General features: G+C 49.0%; 3 protein-coding genes across 8 annotated transcripts; 2 read left to right on the plus strand and 1 right to left on the minus strand.

The window, feature by feature from the left end:
- Positions 1–6: 6 nt before the first annotated feature.
- On the plus strand, positions 7–15,629 carry DDX42 (DEAD-box helicase 42). 3 transcript variants are annotated; one of them, XM_015885668.3, is made up of 18 exons: positions 7–110; positions 1,342–1,581; positions 1,889–2,039; positions 2,642–2,703; positions 3,458–3,494; positions 4,888–5,037; positions 5,303–5,407; positions 5,984–6,103; positions 6,619–6,795; positions 7,299–7,427; positions 7,986–8,085; positions 8,751–8,798; positions 9,336–9,433; positions 10,675–10,951; positions 11,573–11,799; positions 12,605–12,715; positions 13,188–13,289; positions 13,587–15,629. In XM_015885668.3, the coding sequence occupies exons 2-18, from the start codon at positions 1,361–1,363 to the stop codon at positions 14,319–14,321; spliced, it is 2,850 nt and encodes a 949-aa protein (XP_015741154.2). In that variant the 5' UTR covers positions 7–110; positions 1,342–1,360; the 3' UTR covers positions 14,322–15,629. The 3 variants fall into 3 exon arrangements, with proteins under 3 accessions (XP_015741154.2, XP_015741155.2, XP_085379689.1); XM_015885669.3 differs by having other exon boundaries at positions 1,345–1,581; XM_085523563.1 differs by lacking the exon at positions 3,458–3,494.
- A 1,125-nt stretch (positions 15,630–16,754) lies between these two features.
- Positions 16,755–21,552, minus strand: LOC107325137 (parathyroid hormone/parathyroid hormone-related peptide receptor-like). 2 transcript variants are annotated; one of them, XM_015885671.3, is made up of 13 exons: positions 21,267–21,552; positions 20,751–20,856; positions 20,237–20,347; positions 20,014–20,138; positions 19,776–19,870; positions 19,386–19,560; positions 19,153–19,306; positions 18,955–19,015; positions 18,556–18,622; positions 18,349–18,443; positions 18,073–18,214; positions 17,954–17,995; positions 16,755–17,833 (listed from the first exon to the last, which is right to left on the minus strand). In XM_015885671.3, exons 1-13 carry the CDS (start codon positions 21,423–21,425, stop codon positions 17,474–17,476), a joined length of 1,692 nt encoding a protein of 563 aa, XP_015741157.2. In that variant the 5' UTR covers positions 21,426–21,552; the 3' UTR covers positions 16,755–17,473. The 2 variants fall into 2 exon arrangements, with proteins under 2 accessions (XP_015741157.2, XP_085379719.1); XM_085523593.1 differs by having other exon boundaries at positions 16,755–17,995.
- Positions 21,553–23,604: 2,052 nt separating this feature from the next.
- Positions 23,605–27,386, plus strand: LOC107325141 (myosin light chain, embryonic). Of its 3 annotated transcripts, none has more exons than XM_015885689.3 (7): positions 23,605–23,735; positions 24,300–24,327; positions 25,547–25,696; positions 26,112–26,285; positions 26,489–26,566; positions 26,986–27,029; positions 27,154–27,386. In XM_015885689.3, the coding sequence occupies exons 1-6, from the start codon at positions 23,637–23,639 to the stop codon at positions 27,012–27,014; spliced, it is 558 nt and encodes a 185-aa protein (XP_015741175.1). In that variant the 5' UTR covers positions 23,605–23,636; the 3' UTR covers positions 27,015–27,029; positions 27,154–27,386. The 3 variants fall into 3 exon arrangements, with proteins under 3 accessions (XP_015741175.1, XP_085379732.1, XP_032305312.2); XM_085523606.1 differs by lacking the exon at positions 23,605–23,735 and adding an exon at positions 24,015–24,136; XM_032449421.2 differs by lacking the exons at positions 23,605–23,735; positions 24,300–24,327 and adding an exon at positions 24,528–25,204.
- Positions 27,387–27,994: the final 608 nt, after the last annotated feature.

Consider the following 27,994-nt stretch of genomic DNA (forward strand, 5'->3'; position numbering starts at 1 on the left):
CACGTCAGAACGTAAGTACGTACGTACGCACGCACATCGGTGCGGCGCTCCATTCCGTCTCCACCCCCCGCCCCGGTAACCGGGGAAGCGGCGGCTGCGCTGCCCACGCGGTGAGTGAGGGGCTGCGGGGCCGGGCGGGGTTGGGCAGCGCGGTGGCTCCTCCCCTGGCACCTCCTACCCCGGCACCTCCCCGCTGGGCCCCGCTGGACCGAGGCGCCGAGGCCTAGTGCGGCGGCGGGCGGCCTGGGCTCGGCCTGCACAAAGGGCCCGCCGCCTTTTGGAAGGGCCGTGAGGGGCCCGGTGCTGTGGGGGGGCTCAGGCAGCGCCCCGCTGCTGCAGCACGGCCATACACTGCTTGGAGCCGGGGATCCCGGCCTGCCCTTCCCGGGGTGGAGGGGGGAAGCGAAGCCCAGTGTTGCCACACGGTTTCTGTGTGTTCCATTGCCGTCCCGTGGACTAACTGACCCGTGTGGGAGGTTTTCACACGGGTGACAGATCCAACAGACGGTTCTTTTCTTTCTGGGTTGATACAGTGAGGAACAGTCCCAGAATTCAGACGTTGTAACTTAAGAGGTTCCCCGCTGTGCTGTCAGCAGCAGAAGCGCAGCGTGCCAGCTTTCATGTTGTGTATGTTGTGATAGAGCTCCTATGGATGGTGCACACGCAGGTGGACAGACTGCAGGCAGGGCTGGGTAGGGCACTGAGCTGTGGGGAACTGAAAAGCAGAGCTTGCCCTGAAGTGAGCCTGGTGTTCAGGACCTGAGATTGACCAAACAAGTACCAAGCTGCTGCATGTTCTGCACAGGGTGCAGCAGTAGTTATCCTCATATTCTTTTAAACTCATTTATCTTGCTGTTGTATGATTGTGGCTGTTGGGCCATCCCATTCCAACACACTCGAAAGCAGTGCGGTTATACTCTTTTTGGCAGCCTTCAAGGTATGACTTACGTGATCATGCAAACAAAGTAACTGAATGACTTTAAATAGGAAGTGTTGTTTCTCTCGTGTTCCAGATTCTGGCTTTGGGTTTGTTTGCCTTGCATCATAAAACTGAAAGCTGTAAAACAAACAGGACAAGCAACGTGTGCTGAAGTAATACTTAAGGGACACTGTCTTTTAAAAGTGGATTCCTTTGTTTTAGTCCTTTTTAGGTTGTAGATATGTTTAAACTTACAAGAAAAGAACAAAGGTTAAATCCTTTCTGGGGAGCAGATCTAAGTCTTGTCAGTTATAGTTCCCATGTCTCTTTGTCATGAGTTAATTTCCTTTCAAGAAAAATCAGGGCAATCATCAATACCTGCCTAAAGCATAAAGGCATTAACTTACCTGTTCTGACTTTAGCAGACCTATTGAAGGCATCATGAATTGGAATAAAGGTGGACCCGGTACAAAGAGAGGCTTTGGTTTTGGTGGATTTGCCATAACACCTGGAAAGAAAGAGGAGCCGAAGCTTTCTCAGCAGTCTCACAGTGCTTTTGGAACAGCCGGTTCTTCTGCTGCGTTTGCGAAATCGGGACCTCCCCAGCTGCCTTCTTTCTACAAAATTGGGTCAAAGAGAGCAAATTTCGATGAAGAAAATGCGTAAGTATTTTATAAGGTTATTTCCTTTATTTCTCTAGTTCTGCGTTTCAGCCTTTTATTATTTCCAAGGTCAGTGAAAATATTTGTGACATCTACGAGGTTTGGATGTTTAGAAAAGCCCACTCAACCATAAATACTCTAACACAGCAATAATATCAAAGAAACCCAAGCTGGTCACCTGCAGGAAAGCCCTGTGTGTGCACTGACTCTTATTATCCTATTCTGCATGGGAAACTTGACTCAGAAATCACAACAGTGTGTTGCTATGGGCTCTGTGCTGACTGGGCTGATGTTTGCTGCTTCTCAGGTACTTTGAGGATGAAGAGGAAGATAACAGCAATGTCGACTTGCCATACATACCTGCAGAGAATTCCCCCACTCGCCAGCAGTTCAATTCCAAATCGGCCGACTCTGACAGCGACGATGATCCTTTGGAGGCATTCATGGCTGAAGTGGAGGCAAGGCCCAGCTCATGCAATGTTTATTAACTTACATGGCAGTACTTCTCTCCCGTCAGGAGCAGCAAATGCCAGGCATAGTTTTGGCAGCTGCCTTCAGAATGTCACCTAGCTTTTGTTTTTTATGCAAGATGCCGCTAATTAGAACTCAAAGATGAATTAAATGGGGAACTGGTCGATAAAATTTCCAGTACCTACATGTTTTACATGTTTTGGGCATGCTAAGGCTACGTAACATCTTTGTGCACCTCTGAGTGCAACCCTAAAGATCTGTGTGTTTTTTCACAACCTGAATGGAAATGATCTGTATTTAGCACAAGTAGTTCCTTAGCTGCAATCCTTAGCTGGATTCTGTCAGTGTTTTCCAGAAGAGTGCCAAGAATGTATTTTTTCAACAGCACTACCACAAAGTTATAATTAAATTTTGAAGTAATTATTAGGAGAATTGGTTTAGTGTAATAGGATGTGGGATGAGAGAAGGTTTAGTTGAGAAAGCGCTGTCTCTGTGGCATGGTGGTCTAGTTATGCAGGAACTATTATTCCTTCCCAGTTTTTATCATCTTGTTATTTGTTTAACATCTCACAATTTTATAACCTGTTAGGATCAAGCTGCTCGAGACATGAAGAGGCTGGAGGATAAAGACAAGGAAAAAAAGAATGCTAAGTAAGTTCTTTACTGTAATTCCCACGCCTAACAATGTCTCGTATGGTGCTAAGAAAATTTCAATGCATTTTGTTGATGTTCATTGTTCTGTAGATAACATGAAACAGTACTGCTGTACCGTAGTACTGGAGATACTGGAGACCCCTCTAGATATGAGCTAGGTTTAAAGACATTCCCTGTCAGGTGATGCTTTAGGTAATGTGTGACAACTGGAATGCTAAATTTGGAGTTTAAGCAGTTTACATTTTTGCAGCTTATCTATCAGTGTTGACCAAGGTAAATAATTATGCCTTTGATTCTTGATGTAAATGTCAGAAACATTGGTAGGACTTGCATTGCATGGGGTTGATCAGATTATACATGGTCCTGAAACAGAACACCGGATCCAAATCACCACCTGGGGATGTTCTGAACCGGATTTGCACTTCCTGGCTCATATTCCTCTTCAGTTATGGGACATCTGGTAGCATCGAGAGCTTAGACCAGGATGATCTTTGATGTGGCTTCTACTGGGAAGACGGAACCCTAATCTTTCAGTCTCGTTAATAGAAGTAAAATGAAGTCTTTGCAGGGTCGCTGTTATGGTTGACACCAAAGATGAAAAATCCATGGGTTGGGATTATAAATGTTACTGAGTTGTTAGTGTTGTGTCTTCCACAAAATATGGAGCTCAGCACTAATCAATTGAAATTATGGAGCTGCTTATGTGGAACACTTGCAGGGAAGTTTTTTTTTTCTCCGCTTGTTTTTCCAGGGGTATTCGAGATGACATTGAAGAGGAAGATGACCAAGTGAGTTCCTATGCAGTCTTTTTATCTTCTTATTTGTTTTTTATCTTCCCTCCCCAAATACATTAACTGCTATGTACAAGCAAAACTCCAGTGCCATGCAAAGTACTCGGACAATTCAGCAGGAAGCTCTAGTGGTTACCCTGCTGTCTCCACCTTTCTAGGTGGTTCATTAAAAAAAAAAAAGAAGAATATTAGGAGACAATTCTTTTTTTATTTTGAGAAGATTTTTTTTCAGTCAGTTTGAATTTCAACTTCCTGTACAACAGGTTTTTTGGTATCTAAGGGTCTCATTCATTTTGAGATGAGCTGAATTAACTCAATGTGGAGCTCCACTGTGGAAGCTATTTGCAGTGCAGTTTTGTGTCTGTTGAGGGCAAGAATCAGGCTTTTTTGCTCTTTGTTTTCAGAGAGGCTCCAGTTCTGTTTGAGGATTGTAGGCATTGCTGTAACAGAATAATAAGCAAAAAGGAAGCACTTCATTTCAAAATGTGCCTTCCTACTGAACTGTAGTTAATAGCTACCACAGTAGTTGTATTAATGCAGAGGATGGACGGCTTGTTGTGCCCATTGGCCTTTGCTGCCAGTTTGATGAGTGTAGCCATGCTCAAGTTTGAGCTAGGATAACTTACACCTGCAGACAGCTGCTAAGCAAGTATATTGTATACATATTCAGATGGCTGAGTGACAGTTGGCCATGTGAATGAGAAAGCCAGATGGGTGTGCACATTCCTTTGTAATTGAATCTTGCTTTAAAAATCTGATCTTTGCCTGAAGAGAGTCCACTGAGGCTGGTGTTTCTGCATGAGAATGTCTTGATGTGTCAGTGAGACATAAGTGGGATTCTGTGAGAAGCTGTGAGGATGGCATGTGACAGCTTCTATCTTGGGCTTGTGTCAAAGGACTCCCGAAATAGTTTTTTTCCCATTTGCTGTTGACTTGTCATTTCTTGAGTGTAATTAGGGGAAGAGGAGAAACTTGAGCATAGTTTGTTTGTATAAAAGAGGTCAACATAGAGTCACGTTGTGTTCTCTGTATAGAAACCTACAGCATTTGTATGTTGTTCATGTGGAAATAAGGTCAGATTCTTCTGTTGTTAAAGCATTACAAGTGGAAGAAGTTCTTAAGCAGACCTATAAGAGAAGAAGGGTATTTGTTTTTGTTTTTTTAAAGCATTTTGTGGTCTAATTGAACATTGTAGTTGTTTTCTTTGTTTCTTCTTGTCCTTTTTCTGGGCATACCTGTTGGTATTTATTAGAAGAACCAGTCCTAGTGAACGTTCTGTTTCCCAGTGATGTGTGTGAAAACAAACAGCCATCTAACATCTGCACTGTTTAAACAAACGTGGTATTTTTGCATCCTGTTGTATACAATTTTACCGTATGTTTTGCTGCAGGAAGCTTATTTTCGCTACATGGCTGAAAACCCCGCTGCTGGTGTGGTGCAAGAAGAGGAAGAGGATAACCTGGAATATGACAGTGATGGGAATCCAATTGCACCATCCAAAAAAATCATTGATCCTCTTCCACCTATTGACCATTCAGAGGTAGGAAGTTATTTTGCATTCTGTTCAGTCTGAGGGATGGTAGAAAACAGGAGCTAAGAAGTAGAGTGAAATATGCTTCCATATGCATCACTGTTGTCAGGTAACGTTTCAGTGCTGCGCCACCTGAGTCGTACTGAAATCCTTAGAATTACTTCATATCAAATGAACATTATTGCAGACAATTTTCCTCAAACCTTTCCCTCCAAAATCAAGATGTCCAGAGAGAAACTCGAGTCTTGGATTAACCGAGTAATTACTCTTGCAGATTGAATATCCCCCGTTTGAGAAAAATTTCTATGACGAGCATGAAGAGATCACCAGTCTGACCCCACAGCAGGTGGTGGAGTTACGGCACAAGCTGAACCTGCGGGTAAGCATGTCACAGAGTCACCTTCTTGGGATCTTTCTGCTTCCATTCTTTCAAGCTGCCTCAGTAGTTTCAATTAAAGGTTTAGAATGCGAAGCCTCTTGAAACCTTCAATAGCTTTGATAGAAAGGATAATGGTTTTCCTCAGCAGATCTCTAAAGTTGCCTCCGATCTTTAAGTGGGCATCCAAGACTGTCAGTTGTATAGGTACACTTTTGTTTAAGAACCACAGAGTTAAGAACTGCGACTGGAAATGCTATAAACAAGAATTGGGTATTTTTCCCATCTAAAACATGTTAGTGTGGTGATTCCTGTGAAAGGAACTATCTGGAGATCAGTTATACGAGGAGGTAGATGTGATTTTTATAGTAACTTGTGTTGACTGACCATTTATGTTTGGTTTTTAATATCTGGAAGTCCTGTTTACACGGCACATATGGAATTTGTGCCAAATTAAACTTTAGTCTACTCAAAAAGTAAAAAATAGATTTCTGAGGTAAAGATGCTTCATTCATTTCTGTGTGGATGTGTTTGTTCTTTCTCTTCCTGTTTTCTGTGAACGCTGTTTCTATTTCTAAGGTCTCCGGTGCTGCTCCTCCAAGACCAGGCAGTAGTTTTGCTCATTTTGGATTCGATGAGCAGCTAATGCATCAAATTAGGAAATCTGAGTATACCCAGCCCACGCCTATACAATGTCAGGTGAGGATTGTTACTTCCTAACATCTTGAATGTATCTAATAGAATACATCAAAAGGTCCTTAGTGGATGTGAGGATGTGTACAATGCTAGTTTCCGAGCTGTCATGGAGGAAAAAAAGTGTTTCATTTATTCTAGGGAGCTTTGGGTGTTTTTATTTCTCATTCTTAAAACTTGAAAGGCCCTTATAGCAGCAGTGGGTGGGGATGAACTGCATACTTTATCACTCAGAATGGTTACCAAAGGGATAGGCTCAAAGAATTCTGTTTTTAGCATCCTCACAGCTGGACAGGAAGTGTTTGTGGCCAGGTAAATATATCCTTGGGATGTAGTAATGTGCCCAAACACTGACATTTGCTTTTAGTCTTTGAAACAAGCTAATCTGAACTTCTCAATAAAACTGTGTCCGCATCCAGATATATTGCTGTGAGTCCCTTGTAATATGCTTTTCTTTTGTTATCTGAGTTCTTCATGTAATACTGAGGTAAAATATGGGTTTAAAATTTCCTTCTTTCTAGGGTGTTCCAGTTGCCATGAGTGGCAGAGATATGATTGGGATAGCTAAGACTGGAAGTGGAAAAACAGCAGCCTTCATCTGGCCAATGCTGATTCACATCATGGATCAAAAAGAGCTTGAACCAGGAGATGGCCCCATTGCAGTGATTGTATGTCCAACCAGAGAGCTTTGCCAACAGGTATGTGTCCAGAGAGCATGTATGTGCCATACAGTGCTCCTAGAGAAGGCAAAATTCTGTGCAGAAGTTGCCAGAGAACCTCAGTGATCTATTTGAAAGTAATTACCCTGGACATGCCTCCATTTGTAAGCTTACAACCTTCACTTGCACTCCTTTTTGTTGTAGGATCGTGACAAATTATAAATCATTGTTAATTTTACACAGTGGTCCCAAATTATTCTTAAATATTGAGAGTATTGTGGGTCTGTTGCCACAAGCTGTGTGTGTGGAAGAATAGAGCCTGTAGCTTACATTGCAGTTGGATGGCTTAATACATTTTCCCAGTAAGTGAATGGAAATGGTCCACAAACATTGGAGTGTTCAGCCCTGCAGATTTCTGAATAATTTCGTGAAGCTATTAGCTGAAAAGTGGACCTCAAAAGCTGCCCTCTGTTGTGAAGGTAGGTATATTTTCTCAGATCTGTGTAACAGGAACTGTGAGGTGTTCTGTTTAAAATTCTCAGATCCATTCTGAATGTAAGCGCTTTGGAAAGGCGTACAACCTGCGCTCAGTGGCAGTCTATGGAGGAGGGAGCATGTGGGAGCAAGCCAAAGCCCTCCAGGAGGGGGCAGAGATCGTCGTTTGTACACCAGTGAGTACCTTTATGCCAACAGTACAATTGAATCAGAACGGGTGTTCATTCTGAACCAGTGATTTGAATGAGGACTGTTCTCAGATGACCTCGTTTATTGCAAAAGCTGGTTACAAACCCGTGCAAAACTGAGCGACTGATGGTTGGGGGAAGTCCTGTTCTGGCTATTTATTGAAGTACTGAGCCAAAAAAGCAACGCATGAATCACTCCTGCACCAAAAACTGGAGGTTTTAATAGTCAGTTCCCAGTTAAAGTTTAATTGAAATGAAGAATGGTCAATTCTGGGATCTCAGCGCTACTTCCCTTCCAAAAGCTATCCCTACAATTCTACTTTGATAGGGTAGTTGATGAGAGATTTAGTTATTTGTTTCTAAGCTTGGAATATTAACATTTACTTCTGGACTGAAGCCCTGAGATGTTTTCTGTTCTATATCTCTGGTGAGGATAAAAGCAGATAAGGTGGATGAGAGCACCCGAGCATTCAGTTTGAGTATATAACATTTTTTAATATTATTTCAAACTGGCTGTTAATATTAATTTCCTCATTCTCCCAACAGGGTCGTTTGATTGATCATGTGAAAAAGAAAGCAACAAACCTTCAAAGAGTCACTTACCTTGTGTTTGATGAAGCAGACAGAATGTTCGATATGGGGTTTGGTACGTTCTGAACAGAAGTCACTGCTTTGGAAGGCAGTGGTGTGTGTTTCTCTGTTTCATATGACTGTTTATAACTCCTGTAGTGTTGGATACTGGAAAATACTTAAGTAAAGTATACTCAGAAATACACACAAAGCTCATATTTAAAGTTCTAATGCCTGTTGATGTAGAGATCTGGGAAACCCAGTTGATAAATCCTAGAAATCCTGATTTTTTTCCTAAGAGTGGTGAATATCTTACAGCCAACTCTCTTCTGTGCCTTGATTCTGTGAGCGCAATCCAGTGGTGCTGTAAGAACTCTCTGCTTTAAGGGAACAGAATCAGTCATTCCCATCTGTATGATGTTGGATATGTACTCAAGAATCACAGGACATAGTAAAAATCTGAGAGTACTTTGATGCAAAGAGAGGGAAACACCTGAGGTGTGCAGGTTCAAATCTGGTTACTCTGGTTCAGATCTTTGCTTTTTGCTGAACTTTGTTTGCACAGTAAAGGAACTTCCCTTGTGCAACAAAGAGAACTGGAAAGCCACAGCAAAGTTAAATAGAACAAGAAGCTTTCATTCATTCTATTGCTCTTTGTTAAAGTAATGAAGTTGCACTTTGAGTTATTCCACTCACTGACGAGCATACAATGTTGATTGGAGCGTGTTCCTTCTTTTTCAGAATACCAGGTCAGATCAATTGCAAGCCACGTGCGTCCAGACAGACAGAGTGAGTACGAGCACGTTTCAGATTAAACTACTGGGAGTTGTGTGGTGGGCTGCCAGCTCAGAATCTGGAACAGAGATTGCGTGGCTGTGATGAGAACAGAAAATCCAGTGAGACTTCTGCAGGACTCTCTTTGTGGTGCTGTTCTCTTTGTGGGCTGCTGGGAGAAGTTGCTTATGAAGTGTGAGCAGTTATGACCGGATTGTTCATCTGTCTGTAATCCCCCTGCAGTCTTTACTCAGATGATTAGCTGAATTAATATTCACGTGCTTTGAGATCCCATGTTTTAAACTGTGATAAAAGAAGGCTTGCAGCATACTATGTATTATTCACATCTTGTTTCAACTACCATGCAAGGTGTTTCTCCTTCAAGGAGTTCTAATAGTGTGATTTCTGATTTTCCTTAGAACTGGTAAGTCAGACTGTAGCTTTGGGTCACTGACAGTGTAGTCAGGCAGGTTCTTAACACATGTGCTGCCTTGTCACAATTGTGAAACATTTTCAGGGAGTTCAAATAGTGTTTTTCTTTTCTCCTTTTAGCCCTTTTGTTCAGTGCCACCTTCCGTAAGAAGATTGAGAAGTTGGCCCGAGATATTCTGATCGACCCCATTCGAGTGGTGCAGGGAGACATTGGAGAGGTAATCACACTTTGGAGACAGTCACAGCAATGAATCATTCCACTGTCTGAACTTTATGTTAAACTGCAGTAGTCACCTCTTAAATTTAGCAAGAAATACCTTAGTGTTTAGGAAAGAATATTTTGGATTGTTTGTTGTTATTGTGCTGTTGTGTTTACTTTATTGAGCTTTTTGCCAGCGTATATTCTTGTGATGGTGGGAGAGTTTCATCATGCAGTGAAACAGCATTAATGCAGTGACTGATTTGTTTGCTGGGCTGAATAGTGGGTATATCCTTTTGCTTTGTCTCACAAGTATAAATAAAACAATGACAGCTTTTGCAATGGGGGATTTGAAACTGGTTATAAAGCCTTTCAGCTGGTCTACGTGGGAATGTTGATTCTATACTTGCTTGACAGAACAGTTGAACTGTTAGCAGACTCATTCCTGCAGTTGAAGTGGGTGGATGTTCACTTACTGTGAGGAGACTTTGCCCTGTTGCAGTGTTTCACAAGCTTCTTCTGAACGTTCTTTTTTTGGCCCATTCTCTGCATTTTTTTGTCTCTCTGAGATATCTCTCACTAACAAAAACTGAGTAGCTACTGAAGCCTTGTCTTTCTAGGAAACTGTTTTTCCTTTACTTTGCTTATGGAAAGGAGCAGCTTACCTTGTTCAGTCAGTTTCTGTTCTCTGATCTAAATTACTAGTCTGAGAACTTAGTCCACACAGTAATTAGCATTTAATGTGTAGAAACCAAATCTTCCATAGAAACTTCCAGATAGAGTTTTTTGCCCCACTACATTTCTGTTATCTCAGTAGAGTGCACAGGGAGTCTGTTTATACCTCCTTTCTTTGTGATGCTGTGGGTCACTTTCTCTGACCCCCATTTGAATACCTTTCACTGATGATCACCCCCTCCACCTCAAACCTTGTTCTTGCATGCTCTATTTCAGTCATGGGTAGCATCTGAATTGTAAATACACATCTTCAAGTCAGCTGGATGCTAAACTGCGTAGCATCAACAACTGCAGTTTGCCTCTCAGGTTTTTGAAAGTGCAGCTCACCTGGCCTGCCATTTCTGCATTGAGAAGATAAAGTGGTCAGCCACTAAATGAGCAGGAGACAGCTGCAACCTCATTCAAAAGAGAACATCAGTTCGTTGCTTCTGCTCTCTTTATTCTCTAAATCAGTTTAAATTCCTGATTTTTATTCTGCTGTTTGTCTGCAACACATCCTGCATCATTGCTTATTTCTCTCCATAGGCAAATGAAGATGTTACTCAAATAGTGGAGATTTTCCCCTCTGGCCCCAGCAAGTGGAACTGGCTGACACGGCGCCTCGTGGAGTTCACGTCTTCTGGCAGTGTTCTCCTGTTTGTCACTAAGAAGGCAAATGCTGAAGAGCTGGCTAATAACCTCAAGCAGGAGGATCATAACCTGGGGCTCCTTCATGGTGACATGGACCAGAGCGAGAGGAATAAAGTCATTTCAGAGTTTAAGAAAAAGGGGATCCCGATACTGGTAGCTACTGATGTAGCAGGTATGTGAATTTATAAGGAACTGCGGCTCAGGCAAGTTGTGGATATCAGCAGGAAAGCTTACAGCATGCTTTAGTGGAAGACAACAAGGTTGATTTCTACACCTGCTGCACGCTGTTTCCCAGATGTTTTTCAGAAGCACACGATGTTAGTAAGGGATTTTATTTTGAAAGTTTCCTAGTGATGTTAAATATACAGTGACATATATACAGATAAAGATGTTCTAATATACAGAAAGTAAATAAGCTGCTTATGAAGGAAATTGATGCTATTAATCAGCTGATGAATTTACTCATGCTTACATGAAGAGGAGGTGGAAACACTTGAGGCCTTCTATAAAGCAGCTTTTGTACCCAGATGCTTCGCTGAACAAAGAATGAATGTTGAAGTCCTTTTAATAAAAAGACCTCTTTCTCACTTGAAATAACAGTTATTTGAAGTGATATCTTCCATCTCCAGTCCTGTGAGCTTGGTGATGAATGATATTGCTGCACTTGAGATAAGAGCTTTAGTCTACAAAGGATGTCTTAACTAGGATCTGCTCCTGTAGAAACTCTTTGTGCGCTGGTATGAATGGTTTTGCTTTGAGTCCTTCCTTACCACTGTATTGCTCTTCATTACAGCTCGTGGGTTGGATATTCCTTCCATTAAGACTGTAATTAATTACGATGTGGCGCGGGACATCGACACACACACCCACAGAATTGGACGTACCGGCAGAGCAGGCGAGAAGGGAGTTGCCTACACCCTGCTGACCCCCAAGGACAGTAACTTCGCTGGGGACCTTGTCAGAAATCTGGAAGGTGCTAATCAACACGTTTCCAAAGAGCTGTTGGATCTGGCAATGCAGGTACAAAGCAAAACTCTGGGAGGAAGGCTGCTCACAATGGTGCTGGCCATGTAGCTGCAGGAGAGCAAAGGCTTTTTGATAATCTCCACATTCAGAGATAGATTAGCACGCTTCTGACTTCATCACCAAGCAGCTCGGATGTTAACTGCTGGAAGTAAATGGTTTTTCTGACACAGCAGCATTGTCAGAAGTGACACAGATTGTGATGCACGGCTCCATAGGCTGCCTGTCAGGAGAGAGGACAAACCTGAATAGCTTGGCTTATGATCTGAACAGACTACCAGGCACAATGAGAGATATAGCTAACCCTTATTTAAGAACCTGGCAATGGGAGGCCTGGTTGGGCTGTTCCTTCCTGGCCACTGCTTGTTGCAGGAAGTTTCACTGGTAAAACTTCATTTAGTCAGCCAATGGGCTGGATCTATAAAACCCAGGTATGAGTAAATGCAGACCTCTCAAGTGAATGACATTAGAAATGGCATTTATTTCTGGGTTTAGAAGAAGCAAGCCTCCGAAACTTTAATACAGATAAGAGATAAGGACATAAAATCCATTTTCATAAGGAACATTTGTAGGGAAAGCTTCAGAGCCATGTGACAGGACTGTCTGCAAGCTTAAGGTACCACTCAGTGCAGTCTGCCTTGCCCCATCCCCTTGCAACAGCTGTGTGGTGGATTGGGAAATGGCGTGCTTCATCTTTTTCTTTCAAAAATACTCAAAATCCTTCTTTTCTAAGTTTCATTGCCTGTGTTTCTCAAGCTTATTATTCCCTGTGTGATTTCCCCTTTGCTTTCCTTTTACACAGAATCCGTGGTTCCGGAAATCCCGTTTCAAAGGAGGAAAAGGCAAGAAGCTGAATATTGGTGGTGGTGGCTTAGGATATCGCGAGCGTCCTGGTCTGGGATCAGAGAGTTCTGTAAGTAGAAATGCTGAAGAAGCTGTTTATAGTCTTTGGATCTTTTAAACTCTGTCCTTCCTAGCAAAACAGCTCACTGCCAGCATTTGCAGGAACAAACTGCAGACATGCTGGAAATGCATCATGCTCATCGTTATTCCAGAAATCACAGCTGAAGTCTTGTTCACACTTTGTCATGCTTGTGACATCTGTGAACAGCACCATCTGATCCCATTTTGCTTGTGCTGTAGGGAGCTGGTAAATAGGGTTGTACTGTTGAACAGTGAGTTGCTTAGGCCTCCTGCACCTTTGCTTTTCTGTTGTCCTAAAGGACATAGGGCAGACTGTGCTGCTCTCAGTGCTCGCTGAAGGTCTATGATCCTCAGTGGGTGCATTCCCTGAGTTCAGAGTGAAGATAGGTTTGGAAAGATGTTAAATATGATGCTTTTCTGTTGGGTAAATCTCTCCAGTTGTCCTTTGTCGTTCTGATTAGGACCGTGGCAACAACAACAATGTGATGAGTAACTATGAAGCATACAAGCCGTCATCTGGGGCAATGGGAGACAGACTTACAGCAATGAAAGCAGCTTTTCAGGTTGGTTTAATCCAAGTTCTAACTCGGGAGGAAAGGAAATAAGGGGGGAAATGTTATAGCTTGAAACACATTTTTGCTCCCTTGAAAGTACAGAAACGCTGCTGACTTCAGGGAAGTTGGGTTTGGTTGTTGCAGCCATGTCTCATTCACTTGGGGCATAGAGTCTGAAGGGGAAGAGTTAGCATGAGGGCTGGACTGAATATATAGGCTTGTGTGTGCATGATGGCCGTGTGTTCTGTGGTGCAGCACAGAGGCCAACAGGCTCTTGTTCTTTTTCTTTCCTTCTCTTTCTGGCAGTCTCAGTATAAGAGCCACTTTGTTGCTGCAAGCTTAAATAATCAAAAGACTGGAAGCTCTGCTGCTGGTGCGAGCGGCTGGACTAGTGCTGGGAGCTTGAACTCAGTACCTACAAGTTCTGCACAACAAAATGCTGCAAACCCTGACAGCCCCATTGCAGCCACCGCAGCAGCAAAGGGCGTCCCAGGTTTCACCAGCACCGGGACTCTGAGCAGCGTTCCCACCTTTCCCAGCGTCGGAGTGCAGGGCTACAGCAACAACAGTGCAAATGCCAGTGCTGGTAATCGGGAAGGCAATCGAGAAGGTAATCGGGAAGGCATGGGCAGCGCCGGCAGCACTCCTCGTGGTGGCAGCGGTGGAGGTGGAGGCGTTGTTAGGGAACGCTACAACGACAGCAGGAACAGTCGGCACAACGAGGTACCGCGCCGAGGGGAGGGCGGTGGTCGCTACAACGACATGCAGCACCACGGAGAAGGAGGTGGTCGCTACAGTGATGCCTATCGGCACGGGGAGGGCCGACATGGGGACAGCCATCGCCACGCTGAAAGCCGGCACTTCACCGACACTGGCGGCAGCAATCGCAATAACGTTGACAGCAGGAACATGAGCGAAGGGAGGAGCAACGAGAGCAGGAATGGGGAGAACAGGAAGGATGCCAACAGCCGAGACAACAAGACAGATGGTTTCGCTGTCCCAGAGCCCCCAAAACGTAAGAAGAGCCGATGGGACAGTTAGAAGCTGGTGCTTCGCAGCCTGGGATTTCTGCAGGTAGTGTTGTCTTTTATCCAGAGGATTTCTTGGTTCTTTTGGTAACTGGTTGTTGAGCAGCTGGGGGAGGAGAAGGAAACCATGCAAACTCCCCACGCAAGTCTGCGCCGGTACATCTGCAGACATTCACTTTAATGATGTGTACATGCAATGCTTAGTCAAAAAGAAATCATTTTGATAACGCCACCTGGGTTCTGCTTTTAAACATTCAGTACTCAAATAACTCTGCTGGATTTAAACAGATCTTCTTAACAAGAAAGAAGCTGTTTCATGTCCTTGGAACAATAAGAAACTGTTTCAGGTTGTCTTTTCTTAACCAGCGTATCCACTTAGAAACCAGTTCATCTACTGATGCTCAGGACCCACCCGTTTAACATTAACCCTTCAGCAGTTTGTTTGCTATGGTGAGTTCTTCTCCAGTTTCTTCTTTTCACGTCCTCTTTTATCCCCAAATAAATTTTGGCCTCCAGATTGCCCCTTCCATCTCTCCCTGTCACTTAAGAATGCATCCATTTTCCTTGCTTTAAGTGGGATGGAGCGAGTTGAGTTTTCTTTCATTTCTTATGAAAGCTGTTCGAGGGATCCTTCTCCAGCCCAATTAACCACAATTTCACAAGTTGGGGGGTGAAATCCCTGCTTTCTCTGTGGTCAATACAGCAATCCTATTGCCCAGGTGTCTTTTTGTTTTTTCCCTTGTGAAGAACCTCTCTTTTTTTCCCCAATAACCTTCATTATGGGTGGATGCCTGCATAGCAAACGTGTCTCTCTGCTGTGCCTATGCACCCTCTGTTATGAGAGGGCTGATTGCTTTCTTCAAAGTAAAAACAAAGGGAAGTAAAAAGAAAAGTAGATCTGCCCACAGCAATCAAAGTCTGGTTCCCCCCCATGAAGTGAAGCTCAATGAAGGGGCTTCATTTGGAAATTCAGGGACCTGCTGCTCAGAAGCCTTTAGGGAGAACCTGAAAAGCAACTGATGGAGTGGAACAGCTCAAATCCCGCCCCGTATTGGACACGTGAGGTTAAAACTGTAAAATCTTGCTTGACCGTTTTTAACTCATTGTGTGCATTATCTGTTTTTTAAACTTTTTTTTTGTTTGAGCCACGAAGGTAAGGAGGAGCTCTTGTGTTGAAACACGTCAGCACTCACCTCTGTCTTGTTTCTGCTCAGAGAAGTATCAGAGACTGTCAGGTTTTCGTGACATTGTGACGTTTTCTTTATCTGCTGTGCATTTGCTTTCTGCTTGCTTTAGTAAATGTTTTATTACTGGGACGAAACACCTAGCACGTGCTTTTCATTCTTCACTTTTTCCTCTGGCTCTCCTGGCATTGGGATAGAATTGTCCTGTTGGAGATCTGACTGCATCCCTTTCTTTCATCAGAAGTAGCTGAGAAAATAATTCCGTGTTTTTTCTCACCATCTTTTACCTCAAACATTTTAAAACCATACTTAAGCTCCAAAGTCTTCTGGGGGTTGGGTCACCCCCCTGTTCTATGAGTGGAAAAGTGCTGATCCCAACCCATCATAGGGCTGGAAGGAGAACTCAGTGATGCTCATGATGTGCCTTGCATTGCAAACGTCCTCGATTCAGTCACAGTTTGACTCTTCAAGCCCCCTCATAAACAGCTCTAATACAGTTTTTAGGACAGCTTTCATTTGAATTATCACTTTTTGCACTGGTTTGAACTCTGCAAGACTGAAGAGTTTATTTACTACTCATTATTGAGATGAGGATGAAAATGGCTCTATGATCTGAAGCCATTCTTCTGCTCCCTCCCTCCTTGGTTTCATGTTGCTGCCTCTGGGAACTGGCCTGTCTGTAGCATGTGCTTTCACCCCATCTTTTAAATGCATCCCTCTGCTGTTCTGAGAGGATTACTGAAATTCCTCACCCCTTTCTCAGCTACCAGGAGCCCCTGGAGACTCGGACAAGTAAATATTGATCAATGGCAGAGAGCTATAAATGTCAGCTCACAGGTCTGTGTTAGATGGGTAACAGGGCTGATTCCTCTTGCACAGAACAAGGTAGCAGTGTGAGCTGCATGCCAACTACCCTGAAAAAGAGGCTGTCTCCTTGCAGTGGCAGGCTGTGCTTTCTTCTAAAGAGTCAGGAGCACAAATCAGCTGAGCAAATCAACTGCAAGAAGCTCAGGTTTGTCTGTAAAATATAATCCTGCTCCTGCCTCTGTGCTTGAGCATCAGTCACCCCCTGCCTCTCGTGCTCCACGGTGGAGCAAAAAGAGTGGGAGGTGATGAAGGTGCGCTGATGCTGGTGCCCCTCTCTGTCTTGCTGTCCCCTGCCTGCTGGTCTCCCTACAGTTATTTCTAATCCTTGTGTCTCTGTTTACATCTTAGCTTTTCACTGGAGAGGTCTATGAATGCACACGCAATTATTCACATGCTCTCTGTCTCTATCTTTATTATGAAATTACTGTCTCATTAGAACAAGTATATCCCCACTCCCAACAGTGCTGTAATTCTCTCTCCCACCCATTTGTCTGGGCAGGGCATGGCAGGAGTCTCAGTCTTTACCCAGCAGTGAGCATTGCCTTGCAGGGGAGGCAGCAGGGAGCTGGGCTGGCTGTGACCAGGAATGAGCAGGGAGAGCGGAGCTGGGGGGCTGTGATGCTGTGATGTTGGCTGGGCTTCACACCCCCATCTGTCCTCTTGTAACTGATCACTGCAGCCATCCATGGGCTGTACAAGGATGTAGGTGAGGGTGGGGTGAGCTGCTCTGCCCTCTCTCACGCTGTACAGCAGGAATGGGAGCTGAACAGGGGAGTCAGACACAAAGACCGCAGTCTCAGCTTTGTATGCGCTGGAGCTGAAGTCACTTTCCAGACCATCACAAAATGGCATTGAGGCTGGAGGACCGTTTCCTGTGATGATTCAAGGCTTTGCATGCAGACATCACTTACACCAATCACCTGCACACGGAAGGAAATGAAGTTTTGAACTGTTGCTCATTTTCAGACCTGGTAGATACAAGAAGGAGCAAGAGCACGTGGTCCCAAGAGCAATGAGTTGATTCAGCTGCTGTCCTGCACCCCAGCTCTCCATGCAAGCACAAAAGTTGCCCAAAACACACGGATGAGTCCAGCTGGGACATGCAGCATTAACTTCATAGCGTTGTCTCCAGCTCTTTGTTCCGACTGGGCTGATTCTCATCCAGGTCTTTGAAGCCCACGGTGTTTTCCCCGCAGGTTTTCTGGCTCATCTCCTGTGTCAGATGGGGCAGAAGATCTGCAGCACAGGAGCTGGGGGTGTAGCCCGGCAGGCTGCCACGGGCAGGGAGGAGCAGCCCCCGGGGCTGTGTGCCCCCCGGCCCTCGCCCTGTCAGGCTCACACTGAAGCTGGTGGTGCCGTGGGACATCAGCCCACCATAACAGCAGCTCCCTGCTGCGCTGCTGGCACGCGCCTTCTGCTTGAAGTCCAGCGCCAGGCTTCTCCGAAAATGGGCTTTTTTAATTTCTGCCTGCACCTGCGGGGACAGATCAGAGCTCAGAGCCAGCAAAAGAGGGTCTTCCCTTCTCAAATCTGAGTTTTCCCTCTGCTTGTCCCATGCTGAGGGGTGCAGGGAAAGATGCTGCCCCTCACTTACCTCCCCATTGCAAAAGCAGTAGATAAAAGCCACAAAGAAACCCTGCCAAAAGAGATGAAGGAATTTGAGTTCTGAGTTTGGATCCCTGGATGAGCATCGCTGTGCTCGGAGCATCGTACCTGAGAGGAGTTAAAGAGCATCTCGTAATGCATCTGGATCTGCCACAGGACCCCGGAGACTTCAGTGTATGGCATGGCCATGAACACCACGTAGTGCACCCCGAAAAGCGGCATCAGCACCAGTGTGGACTTCAGCAGCTTCCTGGGAGGAGAAATGGGGCGCTGAGCTGAGATCTGCCACCCCCACAGCCATCCCATAGCTCTGCTCTGCAGTCACAGCCCGATGGGGAACCATCCCCATGACGTGGGCAGACAATGAGCCAGGCCAAGACTTACCTGTACTGCTGCCGGGGGTCCAGCTTCCCTGTGTTTGTCTCCCAGAGTTTGGATGCCAGCACCCGCACGATGTTGAGGAAGAGGAAGAAGTTCACCTGCCAACAGCCACCCACCCATGTTGGGTTTGTTGCCTGCAGGGACCTGGCAGCAAACAGCCCCTGGATGCTACAAGTCCCCTCTTCCCAGAAAGGATTGTTCATTTCCTACCACAACAGCAGCCAGGATGGGGACCTGGTAAATCCACTTCATGTTCCCTGCGCTGAGGTCCCAGCATCTGAAGAGAAAGGGGAGGACACGCTTAAGAGATACCTGAAATCCTGGTGGCATCCAATGGCTGCCTGACCCCAAACCACTGTCCTTCCCCTCTTTGCTGCCCCACAGCTCCTGGCTGGGAGGGGTTGGGGATTTGGGTAAATCATTTTGGCCCCAGTTATGATGTAAGCCAGCACCCGGCTTCCTTCCACAATCAAGACAAAGACATTACCGGCCTCAACTGCTGGCAGTGTTATAAACAAGCCTTGTGTGCTCGTGTTGTGATGCCCACAGATTTCTTCCAACTTTCCTTCCCCTCCCCAAAGAACTGCTGGAGCAGATGGATCTACGTACTGTGTGTCTGCCAGGGAGGCCCTGACGCTGGCCCAGATGGACACGAACACAGCAGGGAGACCTGGAGGGATGGAACACAAAAGGAGCACAGCTGAAATCAGTGTTTGCAGCCCAAACTGATTCATGGTTTAAGTTCCACCGCCCTCATTGGAGCTGCCTGGCCTGGACCTGACCAGCTCCTTGCTGGTCCAAACTCACCCCAGCCGATGATGATGAGGACCCACAGGTAGTTCTTGTTGGAGAGGAAGGCCATGAAGATCAGGCTGTGCAGGTAGAGCCCTTCCACCAGGATCCAGTAGTGGTTGGTGGCCAGGAAGTAGAGGAAGAGCGTCACCACCACCTTGCAGCCAACCTGCATGTGGGTCAGAGAGGTGCCCACATCAGTCCCCCCCAGAGCTACGGCCCCTTTTCCCCCAGTCCTGCCCCACTACCAGGTGGCTGCGTTGGCCCAGCGAGGGGCCCAGCTCTGCCCCCAGCTCCTCCTCCCGCAGCTTCGCGTCGCTGCCCGAGTAGAGCACGGCGTCCTTCAGGAAGATGCTGGCAGCCCGGCAGATGAAGGAGGTGAAGAGATGCACGTGGATGTAGTTGCGAGTGCAGTGCAGGCGCCTATGGAGAAGAGCGTGACATGATCACAGCCACAGCTGCCCCACAGCTCCAAGGGGAGGCAGATCTGGGTTGTGTTGGCCATGGGGAGCGGATGATGCAGGGCTCATGGGGGCTTTGGGGACAGCCTGGAGTGGTTCCTGTCCCCCAGGGGCTGTTGCACCCAGGACAATGGAGAGGTTTCCCCCCATGAGGACAGGGACTCAGCTCCTCCTTACTTGAAATAGGAGAGGATGCAGACAGCGACAATGAGGGAGGCCAAGGAGATGGAGTAGCCGATGGTGTACATCAAGTGCAGGCGGTCAAACACCTCCTGGAAGAGAAGGGCTCTGCTCCAGATCTCCCACAGCCCACGTCCCTTCTGCCTCTGGGCTGAGAGCATGGGGAGAACTGGGAGTGCTGGGGGGCAGAGGGGGGCTCTGAGCCCTGCTCCCATCCCAGCCCCTTTCAAATCACCTTCTCACGGCTCCGGCTCTCGGAGGAGAAGAGCAGGGCGCATTCAGTGTAATTGGCCCAGGTCTTGTTGAGGCTGAGGGTCACTTCCCAGGTCCCGTAAGCACTGCAGTACCTGTAGGCACGGCCTGGGGACAGAAGGGCTGTGAGAGCTGCAGGACCCGCAGCAAACCCAGCAGCGTCCCCGAGGTGATTCCTGAGGTGCTGCTCAGCTGTGAGTGCTCACCTTTATGGTTGAAGTCATAGATGTAGTCAGGGCAGGGCACAGCCACCTCCTGGCTGGGGGAGCCTTTGGGCCAGCAAATGATCCCATCCCATTCTGGGAGGCAGCTGGTGTCTGAGCAGGGGGCAAAGACACTGCGCTTGGTGTCCCATTGACACTGCATGCATCCCATCCCATCCCATCCCATCCCATCCCATCCCATCCCATCCATCCCATCCCATCCCATCCCATCCATCCCATCCCATCCCATCCCATCCATCCCATCCCATCCCATCCCATCCATCCCATCCCATCCCATCCCATCCCATCCCATCCCATCCCATCCCATCCCATCCCATCCATCCCATCCCATCCCATCCCATCCCATCCCATCCCATTGCCATCCATCACATGCTTCCTATCCCACAGCAGGACCCTGCAGTCCCTGGGAGCTCCGTGTCCCCCCCACGTCCTGCAGCCATCAGAGGGGACACAGCCCTGTCCCCCATTCCCACCCGTGTGCAGGACCAGGTTCTACCTTTGACCTTCTCCAGCTGAGCTCTGATGTCCCTCTGGCATTTCTCTCTAGCTTCCACCAGGAGGTAAATCTGCTCTTCCTTAGTGAGAACATCATCAGGGTCCACCTGCCCACAGAGATGGGGGTGAGGACACCATTGCAGTGGGGCTGCTGCTGTCCAGGCTCCAATCTGCTTTGTGAGCACGATGCTGCAGTGTCAGAGCAGCAGGGCTGGAAACAAAGGCTGCAGCCCCACAGCACTGCAACCTCCCTGGGAGTCACAGGATCAAAGTGCCTGGGGACACCGAGCACTGCAGGGAGAGCAGAGCAACGTGGGGTGAAATGTGGGGCCGGGATGGGCAAAGCAGCAGCAGTGGCAATGGAGGGAGCCAAAAGTGGAGTGCTGTGGGGCTGCACTGTCCCATCAGTGTGTCCCCACCCTCACTGCTGAAAAGCCAGAGCCATGATATCCCCAATTAACAATGCATAATCAAAGCCAACAGAGCAGAGAGACCAAAGGAGCCGACACAGACTTACCAGTGCCCGGGCAGAGCCCAGCAGGCAGCAGCAGAGCAGAGCAGCCACGACGCCTCCCCTGCCCACAGCCCCCATGGGACGGAGCCAGCGATGGATGGGAGCTGCGTCCCAGCGCTGTGGGCTATGGGGTGAGCTGAGCTGTGGGCTGAGATGCAGCATCCTCAGGGAGCGCCCTCCCAAACCAGGTCCCCATGGAGGTGAGGTGTCAATGGGGCAGCGCTATGGGGATGGATGATTGCACGGGGCTGCCATGCTGGGCATTCACCCCACAGCTTCCCCTGCTCCTGCCCAGTGCTGGTGTCCCGATGGCTTTAAGCTGCTCCTGGAGGGTGTGCAAACAGTTCCCAGTGGGATGGGATGGCAGAGGTCTGTTGGCTCAGCCCAAGGTGCTAAAATCCTCTTCGCTTGAGGCAGATTCCTCCTCTCAGATCGTCTCTTGCTGCCCAGCAGCTCATTTTTCATGTGTCACACGTTTCCCCACCGCCCCAAACCCCCAAACTGGTCCTGAGCAGCCGAGGGGATGGCAGTGCATGGAGGTGGTGCGACACGTGAGCATCTCTGCGCTGCTCTCAGACAGTCCTTTAACCCTTTTCCTTCTCTTGGGATCAGGGATCAGCCCCATTCCCCCCCCCCCAGAGCTTCCTGCAGCATCTCACTGCACAGCAGCTCATCGTCTGGGCACCCACCAGCATCGGGTCCACAATTCAAAAGCTCCGTGTCAAACCTGGGAGCTGCAGGACCCCAAACCATGGCCGGGTGTCTGTAAATGGCAGAGCCCTGCACAGGGCAGAGCTGGGAGCCTCCCTGCTGCGTTATCCAGGCAGAGCTCTGGTCCTTACCAGGGGCTGCATGGAGGAGGTCGGGTTTTGCTGGGTTCCTGCAGCTTGCAAAAGTCTGTTTGATAGTTGAGAGAGCAAAGCAGATCCCGGGAGCTGCTGCTGCTGCTCAATGTGATTGAACCAGAGAGGAAAACTGCAGCGGGGTGCAGCTGTGAACCAAAGAGGGAACAGGGCAGAGCTGGCAGCTCACCCTGGCCCTATTATTGAGACCCCCATCCTGAGGGGGGAGCAGTTCGGTTCTTTGGGTCATGGAGGTTACGGGGCTGCTGGGTGGTCTTTTAGGATGGGGAATGGGATCAGTGGGTGATACAGGAGTGGTGTTTTGGGGTTTGTGGCCAAGGGGCTCCTGCTGGGCAGGGCTGCAGGTGAGGGCGGTCACTGTGTATGGGCTGATGGTGGTGGAGGGGAGGCACGGGGCCATTGGATTCCCACTGCAAATGGAAGCTGACCCAGAGCTGGAGTTTGCAGCAAGCAAAACATGTTGTTTTGTGCTCAATTGCCTGTTGGATTACACAGAGATCAGGGAAGCAATCACAGTAAGTGACACCCACCAGCCCCATCATGCAGCCCCCACATCCGTGCTGGCAATCAGCAGACGATGGCACGCTGCAAATCTCCCTCCTTCTGCAGGACCCCCCTGACCCTGTTGGTGGCACAGACAGCACTGAGCAGCTCCTGCAGCACGAGGCTGTGGGGGCAGCGGATGGGAAAGATCAGAGATGGAATTCTGGGGTGGTTTTCTTCCTATTGGGAAGCAGAGAATGTGCAGCCCAGCTCCATGTCCTGTGTGCACCTTTGGGCAGGGAGCAGGGGAACAGAGCACAGGTGCTCCCAGCCCCCATTTATTTCTATTAGCACAGCTCTCAGAGCTGCTATTTCCCCCACTGGTGTTCATAGAACCATAGAATGGCCTGGGTTGCACAGGCCCACAGTGCTCATCCAGCTCCAACCCCCTGCTATGTGCAGGGTCCCCAACCAGCAGCCCAGGCTGCCCAGAGCCACATCCAGCCTGGCAATGTTGTGTCTCTGTACTTAAAGCGATGGCTGAGGGTGTCACACGTTGATCCCTGAGCCCCAGTGGATCCTTTTGGCCCCTTCAGGCAGCACCCACAGCAGCATCCTATGGGCACACATAGGGGGAATGAGCCCCACTAAGGAACCCGAGGTCTGAACGCTTGCACCACCAGCTCCTATAGAGCCGGCCCCACGCAGGCACCGAGGTGAGGGGTCGGTGACAGCCCCACACCACGCAGGTGCCGGGGGTGTCCAGCACCTCTATTGATCCCGGAGCTCACGGTTGAACCCGGAGCATCCCGGGCAGCCCCAGCAGCTTCCCCCAGCGCTGGAGCCGATGACAATGGGCAATTGTCGAGTTGGGGCCCCTCTCGTTTGAGTTTTCTTCCTTTTATAGTAAGTAGCAGCTGCTCCAGCAGCCGGCCTGCCCCTGCGGGGTGAGGACAGGGCTGGGTTTATAACGGAGGCAGCAGCCCCCGCCTCGCATCGTTCCGCCGGGCAGGTCTCATCCAGCGCCATGCCGCTCAAGAAACCCGACCCCAAGAAGGATGCGGCCAAAGCGGCCGCAGCCCCGGAGGCTCCCAAGGAATTCAACTTCGACCCCAAAAGCGTCAAGGTGAGCGTGGGGCGGCGGCACGGCCCCGTCAATGGGAGGGGAGCATCGCCCGGCCGTGATGCTGCGCGGTGCTGAGCTCAGGATGCTGCGCTGCTTCCAACGCCCCGCGGCTCCGGGAGCCCGAGGCAGCAATAGAAAACATCGCTGCTGCTGCTGCTGCTGCTGCCGCTGCTGCCGCTGCCCGCCGCCTCCATCGCAAGGCGGTTCCCCCCCCCCCTCGTCTGACAGCCTCCTTTGTGCGAGCCCTCGCATTTTTGCTTTTGGTTGCTGCCATTCCCCGGGATACGGTTCCATTTTGAAGCCCCGGCTGCAGGTTGTTCATAGCAGGCTCGGCACAGAGGCTGTTTAATCCCTGGGAATGGGATTCCGACACAGACCCACAGGCTGAGCATCCTCACTGTGTTGGTTTCTCTATGGGGATCGCGGCTGGGGGCCGGGGGGGCACATCACATCCCTGTGCCACCGCCCGTTGCGGGCTGCAGGGCTCAGAGGGATGCTCGGGGCTGAGCGCAGCCCTTCTCCCTCCCAACACCGTCCCCACGCTCTGTTCTCTTCCCCCGGCAGATCGAGTTCGCTGCGGAGCAGATCGAAGGTAAGAGCCGGGCATCGCCTTCCCCCATAGATGGTGTTTTAATGGGGGGGGGGGGTTCTGCAGAGGGAGGTGGGAAGGAGCATCGTGGGGAGGGGGAGGAAGGAGAGGAGATGGAGGGGATTGGGAGCAGCGTGGGGTTGGGCTGGGATGGAGGCAGCAGGGTCCAGGTGCTGCTCTTTGTGCTGAGGGTTCCCCCTGTCAGTGAGAACATCAGGGAGTGCCCGGGGAGCTGCAGGCAGTGAGAGCCCCCCCCAATTATCACCTGTAGCGATAGAAGCATTGTGAGGTCAATGAGCACCGGGACACATGGATCCACTGCACTGACACCAAGGGGACAGAACCAGGGAGTGGGAATGTTCAGGAGACACAAAGATGCCAAGTAGGAAACACGAAGCCCCAGATGGGAACTGCCAGCAAACCCAACAGGACATCCAGCAGCCCATTGGGTCTCCATCACAGCACGAAGACAACAACAGCCCCATCCCACCCAAAGGCTGCTCCACCATCAGCCAGCTGTTACTGAGCATCACCAAGGAGATGGACCAGAACCTGGAGCTCATTAACTCCATGACCGCTAAGCTCTCAGCTCTGAGCGCCCACGTGGACCGCATGGAGGGGCTGATCTCACACTTGGCCCACTTGTCTGCTCGGAGGCAGCAGGATGAAATCCAGGAGTGTATCGAGCATCTGCTGCAGGAGAAGCAGCGCCTGCCTGCTCTTGTGGGGCTGCAGGGGAGATGGGAACCGACCAGCAGCTTTAAGGCCCACGGCTTCACCCAGGAACAAAAGGAATTGGGGGGTCTTGGAGAACCGAGTTCATTGCATTCTGCACCTCAGCAGCAGCAAGGAACCAGAGATGGGGCTGTGAACATTGCAGGCATGTGGTAGTCAGTGTATAGTTAACAGCCAATGTGTAGTCAATGTGTGTCTTCAAATTGGGATCCAGTATAAGTCAAAAAGCTGAAAAGCATCATGTGAGGCAGGAAAGCAATACAAGTTTAGGCTTCCTTCCTCCAAGTAAATGGCAACACTCCGCAGGTGATAATTAGAGCTTGGAAATGAATCTCTGCATCCTTCCAAGCAGGGATGTGGAGATGGTGACCCCACACACCAGCAGTGTCACACAGGGCTCACCCGGCTGGGGCTGGTGGAGCAGATCAGTGCTCCTGGTGGGTGGGAATGGGGCAGCAATGGGCAGCTGAGCTTTTTCTCCCCACAGAGTTCAAGGAAGCATTCAGCCTGTTTGACCGGACGCCCACGGGAGCCATGCAGATCACTTACGCGCAGTGCGGGGACGTCCTGAGGGCTCTGGGTCACAACCCCACCAACGCTGAGGTCCTGAAGGTGCTGGGAAAGCCCAAACCAGAAGGTGACAGCATGGGATGGGGTGGGACGAGTAAACCCTGAGAGCTACTGAAGGATCGTGTTCCCTGAGCCCGGTGAGATGGAGGAGCTGGGAGTGACACAGAGAGGCTTCATTCCTGTGTCATTCCTTCCCACCCACACCTGTACCACGATTGACCCGGGGCTGTGGGACAGGACCCTGCAAACCAGCGTCACCCAGTTCCAGCACAGGGATGGTTTGGTGACAAAGCTGCTGGTTTTAATGTTTGGCAGTATGCTTTGTATGGATCTTCCCACCTTCTTAATGCACCAACAGCCCCATCACCTTGTGAGCCTTCTCTCCCCATGCTCAGATGGAAACGAGATTAATAAAGGCTAAGGAGGCGCATGGAGGCTGACCTTGGGTTTATCTCTGACCCCGTCTCCTCCTCCACCTTCAGAGATGAACACGAAGATGTTGGACTTCGAGACCTTCCTCCCCATCCTGCAGCACTTCACCCGTAACAGGGAGCAGGGCAGCTTCGAGGACTTCGTGGAAGGGCTGAGAGTCTTCGACAAGGAGGGCAACGGTCTGGTGATGGGAGCGGAGCTGCGCCATGTGCTGGTCACGCTGGGTAGGGCTGCAAGGGAAAGAGCACAACGCATATCAAACCCCATATCAAACTCCACAATCCCATTGCAGTGCACAACTCCTTTTTAACCCCCCTCCCTTTTCAGCTCCCTTCTCCTCTTTCTGCTGGCTTTGGCTGTCTGGAAGGACAGAAAGGTCTCAGCAGGGTGAGAGCCTTCCCCTCACCTCTCCATCCTCCTCCTCCAGGGGAGAAGATGACAGAAAGCGAGGTGGAGCAGCTCATGGCAGGGCAAGAAGACGCCAATGGCTGCATCAATTACGAAGGTACATCCAAGGCTCAGTGCTCTGGTTCTGGAGGGCAAAATGTCCTCCATGAGGACACCAAGAGGAAGGTGGGGCCATAGAGAGCTGTGCTTCACAGCTGAAGTTAATAGGGAACATTTGGAGGCACAGATTTCCTGTGGCTCCAAGGAGGTGAAAATCTGGCTTGAAGTCTGAGAACCCCTAAAATTGGAGAGCACTGAGGAAAAGAGGCTTTTTGTCCTGTCTGCCCTCAGAAAACCAGGGATGGAGCAGCTGGTTTATCTCCAGGAGGGGTTGGGGGGTCTCTCTATGTGGGTTTAAAACATGAAAGGTTGGGAGCAGAAGGAGACATCCAGGTCCTGGCAGAGCATCTCTGCTGCACTGAGTCCCCTTTATCCCCTGCTGTGTGTCTGAGAGCTCATTTCTCATTTCCTCCCCAGCTTTTGTCAAGCACATCATGTCTGGCTGAGCCGAGGAGCTTCAGGTGGGTCGCTCGGGGTCTGTTTGTTTGTTAATGGCACAGAGTTAGAGCTGTGGACATCTGGGGTTCACCTGTTGCTCCTATGGCAATGCTTTGTTGTGTTCATCCCTCTCATGCTTTTCTCCAGGTTCCTGGAGGTGATGGAATCCATTTGAGCCCCACAAACCATGAGATTCCTACATCCACGTCCCCCCCTTCCCCTGAAGGCAGAGGTGTTCCATAAGCACAGTCAGCCTCAATGAATGCACCCCAATGGGTAAACACGGGACAAGTCTGCACCTCAGTTCCAAGCCTTAAATTATTCTTTTCAGGTTTTTCCTGTGCAGTTTGTATCATTAAACCTCATTCCATCCTCCCTTACGTGGTCTCTGTGTTTTGGCTTCGGGCTGGTCATAAAGCAATGGGTGGGGGAGCTCAGGATCCAGCAACCAGAAGAGGCAGGATGCTGTGACAGCAAGGGAAGAAAGGGACAACAGTGGGTTTGGTGGCCTCCAGATGGGAGGGAGGAGCTCAGGCACGGCATGAGGGTCTTTGCACATCTCCCTGCCTTTGCTGTGGGTTTGGGGTCTTGCAGCTGGGGGAAGAAAGGCTTGGAGATGAGGGATAAGCAGCACCCACAGTCCTTCTGGCTTTGGGACACCTCTTTGGGTCTGTAGCCCATCTACCCTACAGTGCTGTGCTGTGAGCATTCCCTGCAGGTCTAAGCTGAACACTATGGAGCAAAGAGGGACACGCTTGGCTCTGCTGCTGTATGGTTATCATCCTACATCCCAGCCAGGACCACGCACCCTGGATGGCTTTGGTGCAGCCGCTCTGATGCATGAGTAGCATCCTGTAAAGCCCAGACAGATCATGCTCCCTGGCTGGCTCTGATGCACACACACAGCAGCCAGGAGCCATCCAGGGCTGTGCAATGCCAGCTGGAAGCTCCCTCCCTACCTGCAAAAACGGTGCTAGCATCCTTAGAA

The sequence above is a fragment of the Coturnix japonica genome, chromosome 24 (genome assembly GCF_054131305.1).
Source record: "Coturnix japonica strain WE chromosome 24, WE-NBRP24, whole genome shotgun sequence".
In the NCBI taxonomy this organism is placed as follows: Eukaryota; Metazoa; Chordata; class Aves; order Galliformes; family Phasianidae; genus Coturnix; species Coturnix japonica.